The 16592-nt window shown below is 61.4% G+C and overlaps 3 protein-coding genes and 1 pseudogene across 4 annotated transcripts; all 4 read left to right on the top strand.

Moving 5' to 3' along the window:
• Positions 1 to 773: 773 nt before the first annotated feature.
• On the top strand, positions 774 to 2870 carry LINJ_29_2130 (conserved hypothetical protein; the record flags this gene model as incomplete). The annotated part of the gene is made up of 1 exon (XM_001466690.1): positions 774 to 2870. The coding sequence occupies one exon, from the start codon at positions 774 to 776 to the stop codon at positions 2868 to 2870; it is 2097 nt and encodes a 698-aa protein (XP_001466727.1).
• A 1484-nt stretch (positions 2871 to 4354) lies between these two features.
• LINJ_29_2120 lies at positions 4355 to 7086 on the top strand (annotated as a pseudogene). Its single transcript is given in 2 exon segments — positions 4355 to 5588; positions 5591 to 7086. Coding segments are annotated over 2 exon segments (2730 nt in total).
• A 552-nt stretch (positions 7087 to 7638) lies between these two features.
• On the top strand, positions 7639 to 9249 carry LINJ_29_2110 (conserved hypothetical protein; the record flags this gene model as incomplete). The annotated part of the gene is made up of 1 exon (XM_001466689.1): positions 7639 to 9249. One exon carries the CDS (start codon positions 7639 to 7641, stop codon positions 9247 to 9249), a length of 1611 nt encoding a protein of 536 aa, XP_001466726.1.
• A 1828-nt stretch (positions 9250 to 11077) lies between these two features.
• Positions 11078 to 16592, top strand: LINJ_29_2100 (conserved hypothetical protein; the record flags this gene model as incomplete). Its single annotated transcript, XM_001466688.2, has 1 exon — positions 11078 to 16592. A coding segment is annotated over one exon (5515 nt), but the record flags the coding sequence as incomplete, so codon positions are not given.

The following is a 16592-nucleotide window of genomic DNA, read 5'->3' as shown; positions in this document are numbered from 1 at the left end:
CGTGCATGAGCGTGTGGGCGAACGCAGGTGGCGAAACGATGCCGCGCGGGAGTCCCTCTTTCCCCTTGCAGCTTTCTCGCTGTGACTTGTCGGAGTTACTAATACTTGAAATGCACACGGAAGACTCGGCCAACAAACCCGACACTCATACGTGAGCAAGTGGGTGACAATGGAACATCATACGCGGGAGTAGTCCTGTTCGCCGAGCCGCAAATATGAGCTCTCCGTCGTGCGCGCGTCTACGTCAGGGCGTGTGTGCGTCTTCAAGCGCTGAGCGCTTGCCTGTGTCGTTGACGTTTCGCTCTCACCCCCCCCCGAACTCCTCCTTCTAGCACCGTGGCATTGAAACACTCACATGCAGTGCGCCTCCGCTGGTCAAAGTCGTGCGAACTTGTGCGCCGTAGCCTAGAAGGTGGGCATGGCAACACATATGGAGAAAGATAGCCACGACGCCTCATCCTTTGTCCTCCCTCTTCTCAAGCTGCTTGTTCCTTTCTTTGCCCCCCCCCGCCGTCTCTGCACCCCTTCCTCCGCCGCGCATTTCCCGTCGACGCTCAATGGAGTGCGCGCTCAGTAGTCTATCCCACTACCCAGTGGAAGGAGCACTGGAGTACGCAGGAGACACCCACCCGCCCACCCACACACACACACACACACGGGCATTCGCCATCGCTGGGTGAGCGCTGGACAACACCACCAGTGGCGCACGCTTTTTTTTTCGTTCCTCCGTCGAGTTTCGGTCTTTTCTATCCATCATGTGGCTCGGGGGTAGCATGCGGCGCACTCTAGCGCTTTATAAGCAAGGACGTTCACGAGAGCCGAACGTGGGTCGACTTCTCTACGGCAAACGCAAGAACCTTGTTCATCATACCAGCGAAGCCAAGCCCTCTGTTACGACTGTTTTAGCGCAGACCCCGACGGAGCGGCTGCCGGTGGCCTTGAAGCACGCCCTGCAGGTGAACGAGCTCCACCGGGAGCAGATCGCCACTCTTCTCAAGCAACACCGCGCGCTGCGCCGGTTCGACCGCACCGAGGTGGTCGTTCAGGCGCTCCGCGATGCCAAGCAGCCTCTCACATCGCAGCACTACTGCGTCCTCATGGCACATGCGAATGACGAGCGGCAAACACGCAAAGCGCTGCAATTCTGGAAGGACGCCGTCTCGGAGGGTAAGGTGAATGAACGCCTTCACGGCGCCCTCCTGTCGACCTACCGCAACGCCGGTAACTGGAGGGCGGCAATGCGGCACTGCGAAAGCATGTGGCGCGATCAGCAGGTGCTGGACCCGCTTGCTACCCACGCTGTCATGAACGCGTGCCGCCGCTACGGGCCCTGGCAGATGGGCCTAAAGGTCTTCTCGGACGCCGTCCAGCACGGCACGAAGCCGAACGGCGTCGTCTACCTCGAGCTCCTTCGCCTCATCGCACAAAGCAAGATGCCGGCGCGGTGGTCGTACGGTCTGGCGATTCTGCGCGCACTGGAGGCAAGCGTGGAGGTTACGGCGGGGCACTACAACGCGGTGCTCGCCACCATGGGAGGCCGTAACTGGGAGAAGGGTATTGAACTGTTCCACTCCATGCAGGAGCACAACGTGCAACCCAGCACCGAGACTCTCAACACACTGCAGCAGCTTCATCCGCACAGCGTGGCCCACAGCATCCGCTGCGTCGCTGAGGCGCACGCGCTCGGCATGCCAATAACCGACACCATGTACCGCAACGTGCTGCTGAACTTGTTCCGAATGCAGCTGAACCACGAGGCGACCCAGTTCGCGGAGCGCGAGTACAAGCTGGACTGTGTCGATGCCGGCAACCCACTGACCCACACACTTTCCCTGAGTGTCGCCATGGTGGATGCGCTGCTCTCCCATCCCCGTCCCCACGACGCCCTGCTCGTGTACGAGTCCTTCCAGGATAAGATTGGCGACGTTGTGGCAGCTGCGACGCGGCAGCTCGGAACCAGCGGCTCGCTGGAGCAGCGCTGGCTCGTGCAAGGGCGGGTGGCTGTGGTCGACCACAACGTCCTGCTCTCGACGACTTTCGAGTCCCTTATCCACCACTACGACTCGGTGTTTGTTCCGTTTGCGTCCGTGCGCCTGCTGGTGCGGCGCGCCCGCGAGAATGGAAACTCAGTGCAAGGGCTCCACATAAAGACGACGCTGCGTCGCCTGGGACTCCTGCTAAAACGGGAGGAGTGGCGCATGCTGCGTGTGCTTCCCTATGCGCACCAGCTTCTTTCACACACGTACCTCTCCGAAGGCGGGCCAGCCAGTCCTGAGGCGCTGAAGGCGCTGCGTGAAGAGGCGGAGACGCAGAGCCTGCTGCCCGAAAGCCCTCCAACTCCGACAACAGTGGCGAAGGCCGTTTCCGCGTATGGCCAAGCGCTGCTGAGGCGTCTCACACCTGTTGGAGAAGCCGCTGAGGTCGCCGGCGCCGTGAGAGCCGATCAGAGTGGAGAACGCGGCACAGAGGACGCCGCGAAGAACCTCGTGATACGCGAAGCAGATAGAGGTGCTGCCGACATAGGTGCTTCCTCGCTCGTCTCTTCGAAGGCGTTGCCCGCCGCGACTGCAGCCTTCCCGATGGTGCTGCACTCTCCCCGCCGCATCACCTCCGTGGAGCGCGTGACAGCGGTGGCCGCCATGCTCAAGTCTCTCAACCCCGATGCGGAGGTGCACGTGCTTTCCACAAACGCATCGCAGCTTGCAGCGGTGCGCCATTGGAATGCAGTGCGCGTCGGCGTTCTGCTTGTCCCGGTGCACTACCCCGATCAACTCAGACAGATGGCGCCGCCTGCATTGCCGATCAGCGAGGGCGCCGTTGCCGCTGCGGTGGGTGCACCCGGTGCCAGAGGACCAAAATCACGACTGTAAGCGTGAGGTGCCTTCCACTCACCCCGCACGCGCTCGTAACATAACAGGCCAGCTTTCCACAGTCGTGTGGACGTTGGTCGAAGGAGGCGCGTGGCCCGCGCCGTCGAAAATGGTTTTTTGTTTTCATTCACATATACGCGCAGAACCTGTTTACACGAACGGGGTGCACATCCACAAAAAAAAAACAGCACGAGGAACTTCGCGAGAGCCACACGCTCATGGGCGAAACGAAGAAGGCGAGATACACGTGCGCATACGTCCGGCACTACTCCGAGTGCGCGAAACACCACCTGTCTCTCTGAACTGGTTCCCGTCAACGCGACGACCAGAGTTTCATTTCCCTACCCCCTCCCGTCTAGGGCTCTTCGTCGTCCGCAGCCCTCTCCGCCCACCCCCGATCTGTGCCTAGGGATGCGGCGAGGTGAACGACAAAATCTCGCCGCTACGCCAATCCCCTCCCTCCTCCTCTCTGCGAGAAGCTCGCCCGCCATACGACGCCTCCTTTACAAAGTCAGCGCACAAGGCCTCCCGGTCTGTCATTCAGCAACGACTGGGGCTCTTTTCTGTTCTTCTCGCCGTGTGTCTTTGTGTGTGTGTGTGTGCCCGCCATGGCTGGAGGTGCCACTGGTGCAGCACACAGCAACTACCCACACACATTTTCAGCTGAGCTTATCCGTCATTGCGAGGATGGATGCATTCCACCCGAGGTGTTCGCTGACGCGCGTGCGTTGCTCGACGACGAACATCGTCGCCGCTATGTTCGTATCAATCCGAGATGCGAGGAACGAGTACTGGACGCCGGGGCGGAAGCCATTCTGCGGCTGGACGCACACTCGACGGCAGCACGGATGTGCACAAGCACGTTGCTGTCTCCTGAAGAACAGAGGATGGTCACCACGCTGCATGCCTCTATGCGTGCAGGTGCCACAAGGGCATCCTCGACGGCCACCGATGAGGCTGTCGCTTCTCAGGGTCGAAAGCGCAACACTCGCGACGACGCTCCGCGCGCCGGTGTGTTACGTCTCGGCCTCGCTGCGCTCACTGGCCTGCCCTTGGAGTCCGTCGAGCCGGTGGCGTGGCTGCCTTGCGGTGTGTTTGCCCTCCCGTGGTCGTACGCCATGGGCAGCAACCCTCTTTTTCGGGACGGGACGCTGCTTGCGATGGATGCGGCGTCGATAGCGGCGGTGGTGGCTCTGCATCCGCGTAAGGGGGATCGTGTTCTGGACCTTTGCTGTGCTCCCGGCATGAAGCTGGGACTTCTGGCGGATGCAGTGACGAGGGGTCACGGCGGGGGCACCGGCGCGCAGCTCTCTGTGGCGTCGCCGGCCCTAGCAGACGGCCTCGTTGTTGGCGTGGATGTGAGTCTCTCTCGCTTATATATGACTCGATCCACACTCAAAAAGCAGCAGCAGCAGGGTGGCACCGCTGACACTCAGGCATCGCTTCCTGTGTGCTTGTTTGCCGGTGATGGGTGCCGCTTCTCCATGGAAAGCGCAGCGGCAGCGCTCGATCTCACCGGATCGGCTGTGGATGCTGGGACAGGGCTGACCAAGGTGGAGAAGCGGTTGCTTCAACGTCAGCACAACGTGACCACGACAACCGCAGGATCGAAGCGAGGCCGTCCAGCTTCGGGGGCGGCTGCGTGTTTAGTCTCTCACGAGACGGAGTCGAGTCCGCCGCCAACCGTAGTCTATGCCCCCACCCACATCCGCGCCATTGTGGCTGCATGGCTGCACGGAAAAGCCTGCGGCTCGCAAGCGGATGATGCATTGACTACGTCTCCGTCGCGGCCGCAGCCGCTGCTATTTGACCGCGTTCTTGTGGATGCAGAGTGCTCACACGACGGCTCTGTCGCCCACATGCAGCTCGGCGCGCCGCATGCGAATACCGCTGATACAGTGCGCAACTCCGCACCTGGTACTTGTTCGGCGTCCTCGGCGGTATCGACTATTCGGAAAGGCAGAGGCGTTGATAACGAGTATCGCATGCATCACATGAACCTTGGCATCGCGGAGGGTGAAGTGGGGTCGCAGACAGAGAAGGCGCCATCAGCATCTTCGCAGCCCCTCGCAAGCTCCCGTGCTGAGAGCGGCGAGCACAGCAAGAAAGACGCCCCCTCCCCTTCATCCACCTCTCTCTTTGCTCTCCAGTCGAAGCTGCTAGACAATGGCTATCGCCAGCTTCGACCAGGTGGGACGCTTGTGTACGCCACCTGCTCCTACTCGTACGTGCAAAACGAGTATGTTGTGCGCCGATTCCTGGAGCGCGCCAACGCGGTCAATGAGAAGGTGGATCAGTGTGACGTGTGCGGCCGTCCCACGGTCAATGAGGTCCAGAGACGGGCTACAGCCGTTTTGGTACCAGCCTTCTCTTACGCGCATGAGGTAGACGGGAAGAGTGTGCCTGGCGTTGCCAGTGACGACAGCGTCGCCGCTTGTGTGCGGATGGATAGCGAGGAGCAACGGCGTGACGTGCAGCGACTCCTGGATGCACACGTCTTCGACTACGGCACAGTGCAGAGAGGGCACGACAGGTACGCTTATGTCGAAGGTGCTAATCACGGCGCCCCCTCTGCGGACGAGCACGCCGACTTGGGGAGTCGTTTCTGGCCCCGCGTCTTTCGGTCCAGCTTTCTCTACGTGGCAAAGATATGGAAGAGGCCACCAGAAGTCACTGTATCGGTTGAGGGCGGTAGTAGAGGATGTCGTGAGTGAGGAGTAAACGTGCTCGTGCTCGGAAGCCGCTGCTGTCGAAGTGATCAGTGCAACGTGGAAGGCGCCGCAATGGCCGCCGCGAGTACTTGTGCAACAAGAGCATTACAGGACGCGACGGGCCTCTGCGTGAGCGTGCGCACTCTGTGGGTGAGTCCATCTCGTGCAAGTTGGTGCCGCTGTCAGATCTCGTCTTTCTTTCGACGGAGCGCTTAGTTGAATACTTGCCGCTGCACTTGCAGCCACTGCTCTCACCTCTCCCTGCCGTACTTTCTACCTCACCCCTCTCCCGGTCGCGCTGCACGTGCCCTCATTACTTTGGCTTTCACGGCGTTGCTCAGCACCTCATATGCACGCGGCTATACACATTGAACATACATTAGAACGTGTACGGGATGCCCGTCTCTCGCACCGCTGGCCGCTGCGTCGCCGTGCAGCGGCGATTCTTGGGGCTGTCTGCACTGTCTCCCTCCAACAGCAACTCAGCGCTCGCCCACTCTGCTCGATTCACGTGCACTGCCGAGGCGGATCGAGATCAAGCTTTCTCAGGCTTGCCGACAGACGTGTGTGCGGACACATCCTTCGAGAGGTTCCGGGGGCCGGACAGCGGCAGCGGCAGAGGCAACCGTTGCAACAATAGCCCAAAGCGAGGCGGAGGGACTGCGGCCGGGCTGGGACGCTCTCAAGGGAGCTCCAAGGTGCATGTCTTCTCCAGGCCAGCACAGCAACTCAGCGCCGCGCAACTGGCCCACTTTACTCATTTGCGAGGGCTGCTACGACGTCTGTCCAGCCTTCGGCAAGCATCAAGCAATGCCGTGGAGGCAGCCTCCAGGGCTGCTGCAGCGCACCACCTGCTCTCCCGAGAAGGGGAAAGTGGCTCAAAGTCGCCTCAAACTCGGACCTCGACGGCGCCAGTGGACTCGCTTCATAGCGAGCTGTTCGTCGTGAGTCGCGTAGTCGCTTCTCCTCACCATCACGCGCTTTCTGCGGAGAGTGGCGCCGCCGCCTGCGGTGACGAAGTCTTCACAGGGGTCAACCATGCATTTCACAAGCGCATCAACCCCGCCGGGGCGACGCTGCGCGGAATCTTGAAGGGGTGTGCGGAGCAGAACGCGCTCGGGGCTGCGGCCGCCAGCGGCTGTATCTACGCCGACGTGGCAGACGTGTTTCTCCTGGCTGCTCGCTGTTCGCCTATGACGTCTTACCACGCACTGGAGTCGGGCGAAAAGGCTGCTGCGCCGGCATCAGCCACATGCAGCTCTTGTGCAACAGCCTGTAGCGATGCCGGCCCGGCCGCTGCGCAGGCCGTCGCCATCTTTCCCTGCCCGGAGTGCTGGAATCATTTATGCCACGTGGCGCGTGCGCGTCTTCAAGAAGAGCGTACGCCACTGCGCTTGTTCGTCTACGCTGCCTCGCCGGCTGTCACGGTGCACCTCTTCGCTGTAGCGCAGCAGCGCGTAAAGATGATGGAGGCGCCTGTGGACGTCTGCATTGTGTCGAGCTAGCCGCCGCTGCCCGCTTGTTCTTTCGCCCTCCCCTTTTCATTGTTGTCTCTGTGTTTGGGTGTGACACATGGCGCAACGGTCTCCTTTGGCGATCACATGGCGCTTGCTCTTCACATTTTAACGTCGACATGGAGTTTGTGAAGGATATTGCCGAGTCGGATGCGACGCAGCAACTTGCAGAGCCACGCGCGCTTGTGGAATCTAGCTCACGGCAACTGGAGAGCTGAGGGGCCACCCTTGTCGAGAAAACGCTTCTCCCCTCCCCTCCCATCCCCACCGCAGCAGCCATGACCCGCTTGATCTTCTCGAAGTCTCTCTCGTCACGTACCCGTATGGGTCGGAGAATATGTCCTTGCATACGCGTCATCGTTGCCTGCGCTGCCTGTGTGGGGTACGCCGCGCCATATCTCATCCACCTTCTTTTCCCCTCCCTTTCGTTCGAAAGCCCACAGGACACCAGCAAAGCCGCCCATAAGGCCTGCGCACAGCGGCACACATGCCTGCACACATAGCGACTTTAAGGCCGCATCGTCTAAAAGCTCGGCGTTCCCAATGAGCGAGGCACCTTTTGAAACGACACCACCTTTCACGAACTGGGGGATCGTGCTTGACGGCGATGTGCAACAAGATACCGTCAGCAGCGGCGTCTACTGCACAACACAGCAGTTGCGCTTTCGGCGAACTCCACGACTGTCTGACCAAGCCGGATCCGGCGCGTCTACCGCCGCAGCAGTGACCATCCGTCACGCAAACAGCAGCAACAGCGGCCACCCCTATCATGGTAGTGTCGCAGTTCTCGACGACTGGGAGCGCTCTGCGGTGGACCTGTACAGGGAGATTCGCCGCCACCGAAGCGAAGGACCGCAACAGCCGCGCAACGGCGCCAAGCTGTGTGACAGCACACAGGCGGGGCGCCGTCTTGATACCTCGGAGTGCTCCTCGCCGTCTCCGTACGCTGCGTTGATGGGGACGGCATTTCCACAGCTGCTTGGAGGGCCGTTTGCGCCTCCAGGGCAGGCGCCCGCAAGCCTGGCAGGTGACAGCACGGCAGGCACACCCCAGCTGCCTTCATCCTCTCCATTGCTGCTGCAGTATTTTCTCTCCATTGGGTATCCGCTGCGCCTCCCTTACAATACGGAGGCGGCCGCCGCTTCGCATTCCGCCGCTCTTGTCGCCGTCGCACAGGAGACAGTCGCGTGGTTCGAGGACAGCGGCGTGGCGGTGGAGAGCACGGCACCGAGTAGAATTGCCGTGCCGTTGCACCGCTTCAGCGTCCGCCTCTTCCCCGATGTCGTGCAGCAGATGATCTCAGCGCACCGGATGACGCCGGCGACCGCGGCGGCGTGGCTGCTGCGCGTATATGTCGGCCTTCTGGCGCCGTGGGAGGCAAAGGAGTACAGCATCCAGGGTGCAATAACGGCGGTCCACGGCTGTGAGAACGACCCACTCGATCCCGGAATGCCGCCCGCGTTCTGCATGGAAGGTGTCTGGCGCTGGGCCAACGCCATGTGCACGGCGGTGTACCATCTACAGACTAGCGCCCGTGCTGCGAGAGAGACGAGCCTCCACGAAAGTGAGAAGCGGTCATCCGATGCTCTGAGCAGCAGCGGGAATGAGAAAGCCGCGCCCCCGCAAGGAATGCAGTCGCTTGCAAGCGAGCGTCGCACCGACGACGTTGGATGGAGGCTCTTCGCCCTCACCGTCCTTCAGAAAACCACCACGCTTATTCTGCGCGGCTGCTTCACCACGGCAACGGTCGACGCAGCCAATGCATCACAAGACCCCACCAGCGCCGAATCACTGGAGGAGCGGGACGCTCGAGGTGGACTGAAACAAGACGCCGTGGGCGCGCAGTCATGGTCGCCACGGACATCAGAGACCGTAATGCCACCGGTGCCCACCACCCGCGTTGTTGTGGAAGGACTGGCGTGTTTCGCGCTCCTTGTGCGACTTCACGAGCGATTCCCCAAACAAGGGGAGATGCGGCATGATGCCGGAGGTGCGCATGCTCGCCCCGCTGCCGCCCACCTCGCGGACGCAGCGCAGGCTATGGTTGAGAAGCACTGGGAGGGGCACGCACAGCTGGCGGTGCAGCAGTTGCCACACCTCCCTACACACTACCATCATCTTGTGCACATGATGGACTTTGTGCTCACCCACTGAGGATAGATCTGAGCCGGCGCGCAAGACAGGGGAAGGGCTTAGCGAGCGGTGCTGTTTTCTTTTTTGCCGGAAGGGAGCGGAGCTACACATGATCGTCGACTTTCCTCGTTGTGCCTCTCTTTCCTCGTCTCCCAGCCTCAACGCTGCATGTTGCGGTCGTCTTTCCTTCTTCCCAGTTTTACAGCCGAGTTTGTACCCCACCGCCACCACCAATTCCCTCTAACATCCGCTACTTCGCTTTCTGTTGTTTTTCCTGCTCTTTTCTCTCCTTCAGTCACTCGATACCTCGTCGCATCGAGTCGTCATGGAGGCATCCACGGCGCAGCAGATGTGCTGCAGCACGCGACACAGATAAAACAAGCAATCGCAGGAAATGTGCAAAGGCAGCGATGACCGGCTCTTTGTCTCACTCGTGCAGCCCATCGGCTGCTACCTCACGGCCGCGCCATAACGTTTTGTGTGCGTTACGCTCTGTGCGGGCGCAGCGTTGTGTGTCTCCTGCGCTGAGCATCGTCCCTCTCCCCTTCTCCGCCCTCGCCTCTGTTATTCTCTTTGCTTCTCTCCCCTGTCTTTTCATGCGTTAATACTCGTACCATGTTGTGCTGCGTTGGCCCGGTGTGTGCACTGCGCATGCCGTCGCCCACCTTTCTCTCTCGTTTCCTCTCCTCCCTCCTCGTCCTCACGCTGTTTGCACGGACGTGTGATTTAGGAGAGCTTCTCGTATGGTATGTAAACGCGAAGGCGTGCATCTCTCTCTCTCTCTGCTCACATCCGCTCCGCGCAGCACAGGAAGGGGCAGCGCAAGAAGCAGGGGCTCTTAAACACACACGCACCAAGTAGCGCAACCCGATACAGCTCAAACCAGAGACACCCACACGTGGCTGTCTGCTCGCCACGTGGCACACTGCCCTTTCTCTTTATCCGTCCAGGGTCTCAACTTCATGTCGCTGTGTCGTGTACTCCAGCAGTCTCTTGTAAGCGCTTCTCTCCCCTCTGCGCTCGCCGATCCGTTGGCACGTGCGCTCGTACTGCCTTCGTTATCGCGTGGGTAATGGGTTGTACGTGTGTGCGTGTGGGACTTCCCCCGACGCCCGCCTCTCTCGCCTCACCCGGCCTGTCTCTGACCCTCTCTCCCTCTGTCGGACCGCCTTGAAGAGGGGAATCGCTACGAGGTATAGGCGAGAGGAGTATACACCCCGCCAGGAACTGTACATGTGTGTGTGTGCTGCACTCTTTTCCTGCGTTCCTGCCCACGCCACCTACTTTCTTGCCCGCTTCCCCATTTTGCCTCAGATCCACTGCCCACTTCTGTGTGTGTCTTTGTGTGTGTGTGTGTGCATATCTCATTGAGGAGTGTCACTCTTTCTCTCTCTGTGCGCGCGCGTTCGTGGTTGTCTTTGCCGCTGATTCTCGACTCTTGTCTTCCTCCGTCCCCTGTTCGAGTCGCTCTGGTCGTCATCGCTGCCGGTGCTGTCCGTCTTTTTTCCTTGCTGGTCCGTTATCAAGGCACTCGGCGCTTCTTTGTGTGCGTGCGTGTGTGTGTGTGTGCCATCGTTCACTCAAAGCCACTTCGCTCCCCTCTCCCCGCCCTTTTCTTTGTGCCGCTGTGGCTCCGCCGCACCGTCTGCGCGGCCTCCCTCTCCCCACGCACGAGCGCACCGCTTCTGCCGTGTTCTCTTGACTCGCGTGGCGCTTTGCTCACATCCGCCGCCACGTTGCCCTGCCCCGCTGTCCCACAGTCGTTTTTTTTTTTTCGTTTCTGTTTCGTCGTCGTCGTCTGCTTCCTTTCTCGGTTGCCGTCTTCCATTGCTGCAGTGGTGCCCTCACGATGCACGCATCGCCGAGGAGCGCACGGCGTGGTAGGTCACCGACAGGGGTGGTGGCGGCCACAGAGGGTGCGACGCAGCTACACACAGCGCGACTGCTGGGCCGTAGCAACGAGCTTCTGCATGCAAGCCGGGCCTTCTCGGCGTGGGCGGCTGCCATCCGACAACGCAGATTGCAGACGCACTTGAAGCGGTGCTCCACGATGCTGAAGCACAACTCCCTTCGTCAGGAGTACACTCGGTGTTTCATGCGGTGGCTCGCCTTTACCCAAATGCGAACCTCCGAGAATGTGCGATCGGCCATTCGTGTGCGTCAAGACGTGCCGCTGCGGTCCAAGGCGGACTTCCTCGCCCTGGCACGTCGGTACTTCGCCAAGTGGCGCGCACATGTGCGGGAGCGTAAGCAGCGCACCGTCACCAACGTAGAGCTGCTCGAGGCGCTCAACAAGGAACGACTGCGCAGCCGCACGCTACTCAGGTGGTGGCGCTTCCACAACATGCAGACAAGGAAGCACCGCGCCGCCGAGATTGCCGAGCTGGAAGATGCAAATCTGAAGCTGCAGCAGGAGTTACAGAAAGCCGTGCGTGAGACAAAGGGCTTACGTGATCAGCTCCATGCGGCTCTTCAGCAGCAGTCAGGGCTGCAGAATGACCTGGAGGTCAGCCGCGGCGACATCGGCGCCTCGGAGCAGCAGCGCCAAAGGGAGGTCAACGAACTGCGTGAGGCGATGCAGCAAGCGGTGAGGCTCCTGGAGGGACCGTCGAGTCTGCGTTTGCGCTCGCTGCGCAAGTGGAGCATCGTTGCAGCAAACCCCTGCAGTCCCTCAGGTGCCTCAAAACCACCGCCGCCACGGCCGCCGTCTTCCGAAACCCTGCTGAAGAGCGCCCGCCAGTCGAAGGACGCTGCCGAGGCCCTGCTGCGCGCTGTGGGCGACACACTCGTATCCCTTTCATTGATAGCCAAAATGCCTACGCCGCCCGCATCGTTCGAGGAGTGTGCTGCGCACCTGCACGAGCGACTCAGCGAAGAGATGGAGGCCACCACCATCAAGGCTCAGCGCGATGAGCTCGCCTCGGCAGCGCAGACGGTGCGTAGCACTCTGGCAGCGGCATCTTCGCTGCTGCAAGTGGTCTCCCCAGCCGATTCCGACTGGGAGTCGAGCTGCGGGCCGTCGCTGACGACCTCGCGCGTGGGAGACGGGCCCAGCAAGCCGGGCCCGCAGTCTGCGCTTCGCAGCACGGGCGGCGGCCGGTGCTCCGGTGCAGCGGTTGTGACCTTTGCCCGATCCTCGTCAGCGGCCCCGGTGGTGAGAAAGGCGACACCGCCATCGATTCGCCCTCCAGCCTCCCCGGCGGATGCAACCTTCATCGACTACCAGAAGCTGCCGCGGCTACTTGTAGAGGACGCCAAGGCTTTAGCCGGCGCCATTCAGGCGATGCACCAGGACGGCAAGCGATCCGCGGACGAGGTGGCGAACTTGCAGGGTGCTGCGCTCCGCGCCCTCGACGCGTTCGGCGGCCGCGGTGCTACGAACACCAACTTTATGGCGAAGCCGCAGGAGTCGGTTGAAGAGCGTGCCAGTCGATCAGCCAACATCGCCGACTCGCTGCGTGCCCTCTGCGAAAACATGGACGCGGTACTGGTGCTGACATCGCTGTGGTCCGGCAAAGGCGCGTCGGAGAAGGTTAGCGTGGCCCTGGAGCGGCTGTGGCACCGCACCCGAGACCTAGAAGCCGCACATGCCGACGACCTGCAGCATATTGCGCAGTATGCTGCGGTGGTGCACACCTCAGTCGCCATTCTGCGACCCCCTCCTGCCACACCGCCGTCGACCATGAGTCAGAGGACTGCAGCTCTGTTGGCGCGAAGGCAGCACAGGGCGCCGCAGGACGACGCCGTGGCTACGCCTGAGCAGGTCGAAGTAGCACGCCGTAGCGCCGGGCAGTTGGCGGCCAAGGGCGATCGAAAGCCCACAGAGCTCATAGAGCTGTGCTTGCAAGCGCAGCAACGAGCAGCGGCGGCGCAGTCGAGTGCGCCGACGAATGAGTTTGACGGTCTGACGAAGAGTGCTCAAGAAATCATAGAAGTCGCCATAGGCAAGAGCCGTTGTGGAGAAAAAGGAGTGCGGTTTTCTGCGGCACGCAGGAGCCGCCCTGACAGGTCTACGGTTGCACCGGAGACATCCAACTCAGAAGCAGGAGGAGCAGAGGCGTCACGCAGCGGTTCCATACACCCTTCAACCGCCGAGGCGGTGGCAAGAGCCTTGACGGCTGCGGCGGCGGTAGCCGCAGAGACGCTTAGGAGCTCTGAAGGGGTTGCCGATAACTCTCTTGTCGACGCCATTGTGCGGGCGCGAGCGCAGGTGCGCCAACTTCAAGAGCAACTGAAGGCCCTCGCTGTGTCGGAGCTGCAAAACGAAGAGGCGAAGAAGCGGCTGCAGGCAGAGCTGAAGGAGACGGCGACACGCACCAAAGCCAGCGAGAGAGCTCTAAAGAAGCATGTCGACGACCTCGGCAAGGGCCGCAGCGTCGCCGAGAAGGATCTGCAGAGGCAGCTAAGAGAACTGCAACGGGAGGCAGCGCAGAGCGCGCAAGACTGCAGGGATCTCAAGAAGGAGCGAAACGAGCTGGAGGAGGACACCAAGGCGAAGGATATGGCACTGAAATCACAGACTGAGGCGACGCGGAGGTTGTGCGAGGAGGTGAAGAGTCTGCGAAGGCAGCTGGCCGAAGCCGCGTCGGAAAACTCGTTGAGTGACGAAAGGAGAGAGGTGCTGCGTCGGCACGTCGACGACCTGCAGCGGCAGCGGGCGGATTATGAAGCTGCCGTCGCGGAGCTGGAGGCCCAGCTTCGCTCCGCGCACGACGCTATCGAGACGGCCGCTGTTGCGCACCATGAGTTGGCGAGGCAGCTATCGACTGTTGAAGAGGCGAATCGCAGAAACAATGCCATTGGTGTGTTCCTGCGCGATGTACTGCGGGACTGCTTGACGCGTCTGCATCACTTGACGCATAATGCGAGTGCTGCAGCAGCGCGGGAGCGGTCGCTGCAGAGGTCGCTCACACTTCAGCAAGTACCCGACAGACCGCCACCGACGCTAACCCGCGGCAGCGACCCGTCCGAGTACTTGGAGTACTTGTTGCAACTAGACAGCAACGACGCGATGGGGAAGCTGCTGGTACAGCAGCACCTGCGCGAGAACATGGCGGTGCAAAGGTTGCGGGAACTCAGTGTGGATGGAGGAGCAGCAGGCGCACCCCGTGCGGAGTCGGCAGCAACGTCTGTGGGTCACAGCGTCCGCTTCGACGGTGCCGATCCATCCACCTGGGAGGTTGTGGCGGAGCTGCACGATCGCCTTGTCCTCCTGTACGACCTCATTGCCCGTGTGAACGACAGCGCGGTGGAGCAGCGTGCGCGTATCGACAGGCTCACAGTGGTGAAGGACCAGCCGACGGCAGGCGTGCTGGAGGCGCTTGTGGAACTGAAGCCATGGTCGTCCGCTGCCGCGGCTGCTGCTCCCGAAGAACATCAATTGGCACCGAGCTCGTCCGAAGACGGCGCCGAATCGTCGCCTCTCGACCGAGCCTTGCGGGCATCCTGTGCTGAAGTGGCGCAGGCGCTGGAGGAGATGGAAAAAATGGCGGCTCTCACGCGACCGTTGGTGGAGATGCGTTCTTCCGGATCGCCGTTCTGTCGCGCAAAAGTTAAAGGGCCGCTCGATATGGCGAGCACTGACGCGGCTGCGACGAAGCGACTGCTGTCGCTGGTGGCAGATGTGCAGGACATGGCGAACTGCTTGCAGCATCTGTCGGAGTCCGTCGTACACGGCATCGTTGCCCTTGGTGGCACGCCCGATGAAGGGGAAATAAATGTGTTGAACAGCATGGAGCGCCGAGACAGCGCGAGCTTGCCCATGGCCGCCGCAGCGACGAAGGGCACTGCATTCAAGCGCCATACGCAGGCTGGGGCACAGGCTGGGTGTGTAGACAGTCGCATGCTCGCCACCCGTCTGGAGGCAATATGCGAGGAGACGGGCGCATCAGTCCAGGAGCTGAAGCAGCTGCTGGGCGTCGGGGATGGTGTCAGCGGCGCTTCCTGCGAAAGCTCGATGAAGGGGGTCGGCAAGCCGCTGAAGCTGAGTGATGTGCTGCCGCTCATTGGCGCCAAGGTGCAGGAGTTGCAAGAGGTGAAGCAGGAGTCGGAGCGGATACTGATCGGACTGAACCACGCCTTCAGCGATGACGACTCGCTCTCCACTACGTCCTCAACCCAGCGCTCGCTGAAGCGGAAGCGAAAGCCGTTACCTGCCCTTCAGTGCACCCCGGAGAAGGGCCTACGTCTCATGCAGCAAGAAATGAAGGGTCGCAAGAAGACGACGTCGCGGCGCCCTGGTGGCTGCGCCAGTGTGCTACAGGACACCATGACCACAGTGCGGGAGCGCATCGGCGACTTGCAAAACCTTCGTTTTACGTGTTGCGCAATCCTGCAAGTTCTGGAGGGCCGCCTTGTCAAGGGCGACGAGGCAGAGAAGCCGCCCAAGTACGGGGAGGCGCTGATGGCTTTGCTGACTACACAGATCGTGGATCTCAAGCAGGTGCTGCCAGAGACGGAGGAGGCCCTCGCGGGCTACCGCAGCACTCTGCTCAACGTCACCGTCGGCACGCGGCTGCATATGCTGTGCGGCGTGGTTCGCTCTCTGAAGCTGGAGCGAGACTCGCTGAAAGAGGACCTGGCGCGCCGCAGTCTACAGAGCAATATGCTGCTGAGCGATTTCAGCGAGGAAGCGAAGGCGCTTCGTGCGATGATTGCTCGTCGCGAAGAAGAGCAGGTGCGCCTCGCGAGCGAAATGGCCAGCGTGTCTGGCGAGACCGATGCTCAGAAGCGTAACGTGGCGCAGCTGACGGCGAAGCTGGCATCGCTTGAGCATGAGCGTAACGTGCTGTGCGGCGCGCTCGTACACACCCTGCGCAGCTTGCCCGGTACGCCATACCGGCGCGTTCCTCTCGCTGGGATGCAGAGGAACCTGCTCGCTGCCTTGAAAGAGCGGGGAGAGCTGCTGACGGCGTATGTGGAGGCAGCTCTTCAGCGTGCCAACGCACATCAGCAGCACTTGCAAGACATCCTTCATAGCTCCCTCGGCGAACTGCGCTGCGACATGGCATCACTGCGCGCGCAGGTGACGAACAGCTGGGACCTCTACGGCCGACATATGGCCAGCGGAGCGGTGCAGCAGCTTGTGGAGACGACGGAGGTGTTGACGCTGGAAAACAGCATGTTGCGTCCACGCGCAATCGAGCGGGAGCAGCTGAAGCTCGAGAAGGCGGAGTTGGAGGCCGCGCTGGTGGATGCGAAAGCGGCTCGCGTGGATGTATTGGCTCGTCTGGAGCACGCCGAGGATGAGAACACGCAGCTGCGGAGAGCACTGCGGGACGCTCAGATAGCGCAGGCGCTCACCAACCGCGATGACGACGACCAGGTCGACGATAGAAGAAACCGAAGTGGTGGAAAGGTGCTAA

This window comes from Leishmania infantum, chromosome 29 (genome assembly GCF_000002875.2).
Source record: "Leishmania infantum JPCM5 genome chromosome 29".
NCBI lineage: Eukaryota > Euglenozoa > Kinetoplastea > Trypanosomatida > Trypanosomatidae > Leishmania > Leishmania infantum.
The sequence above is the reverse complement of the archived record's forward strand: the minus strand, read 5'-3'. Positions and strand labels throughout refer to the sequence as shown.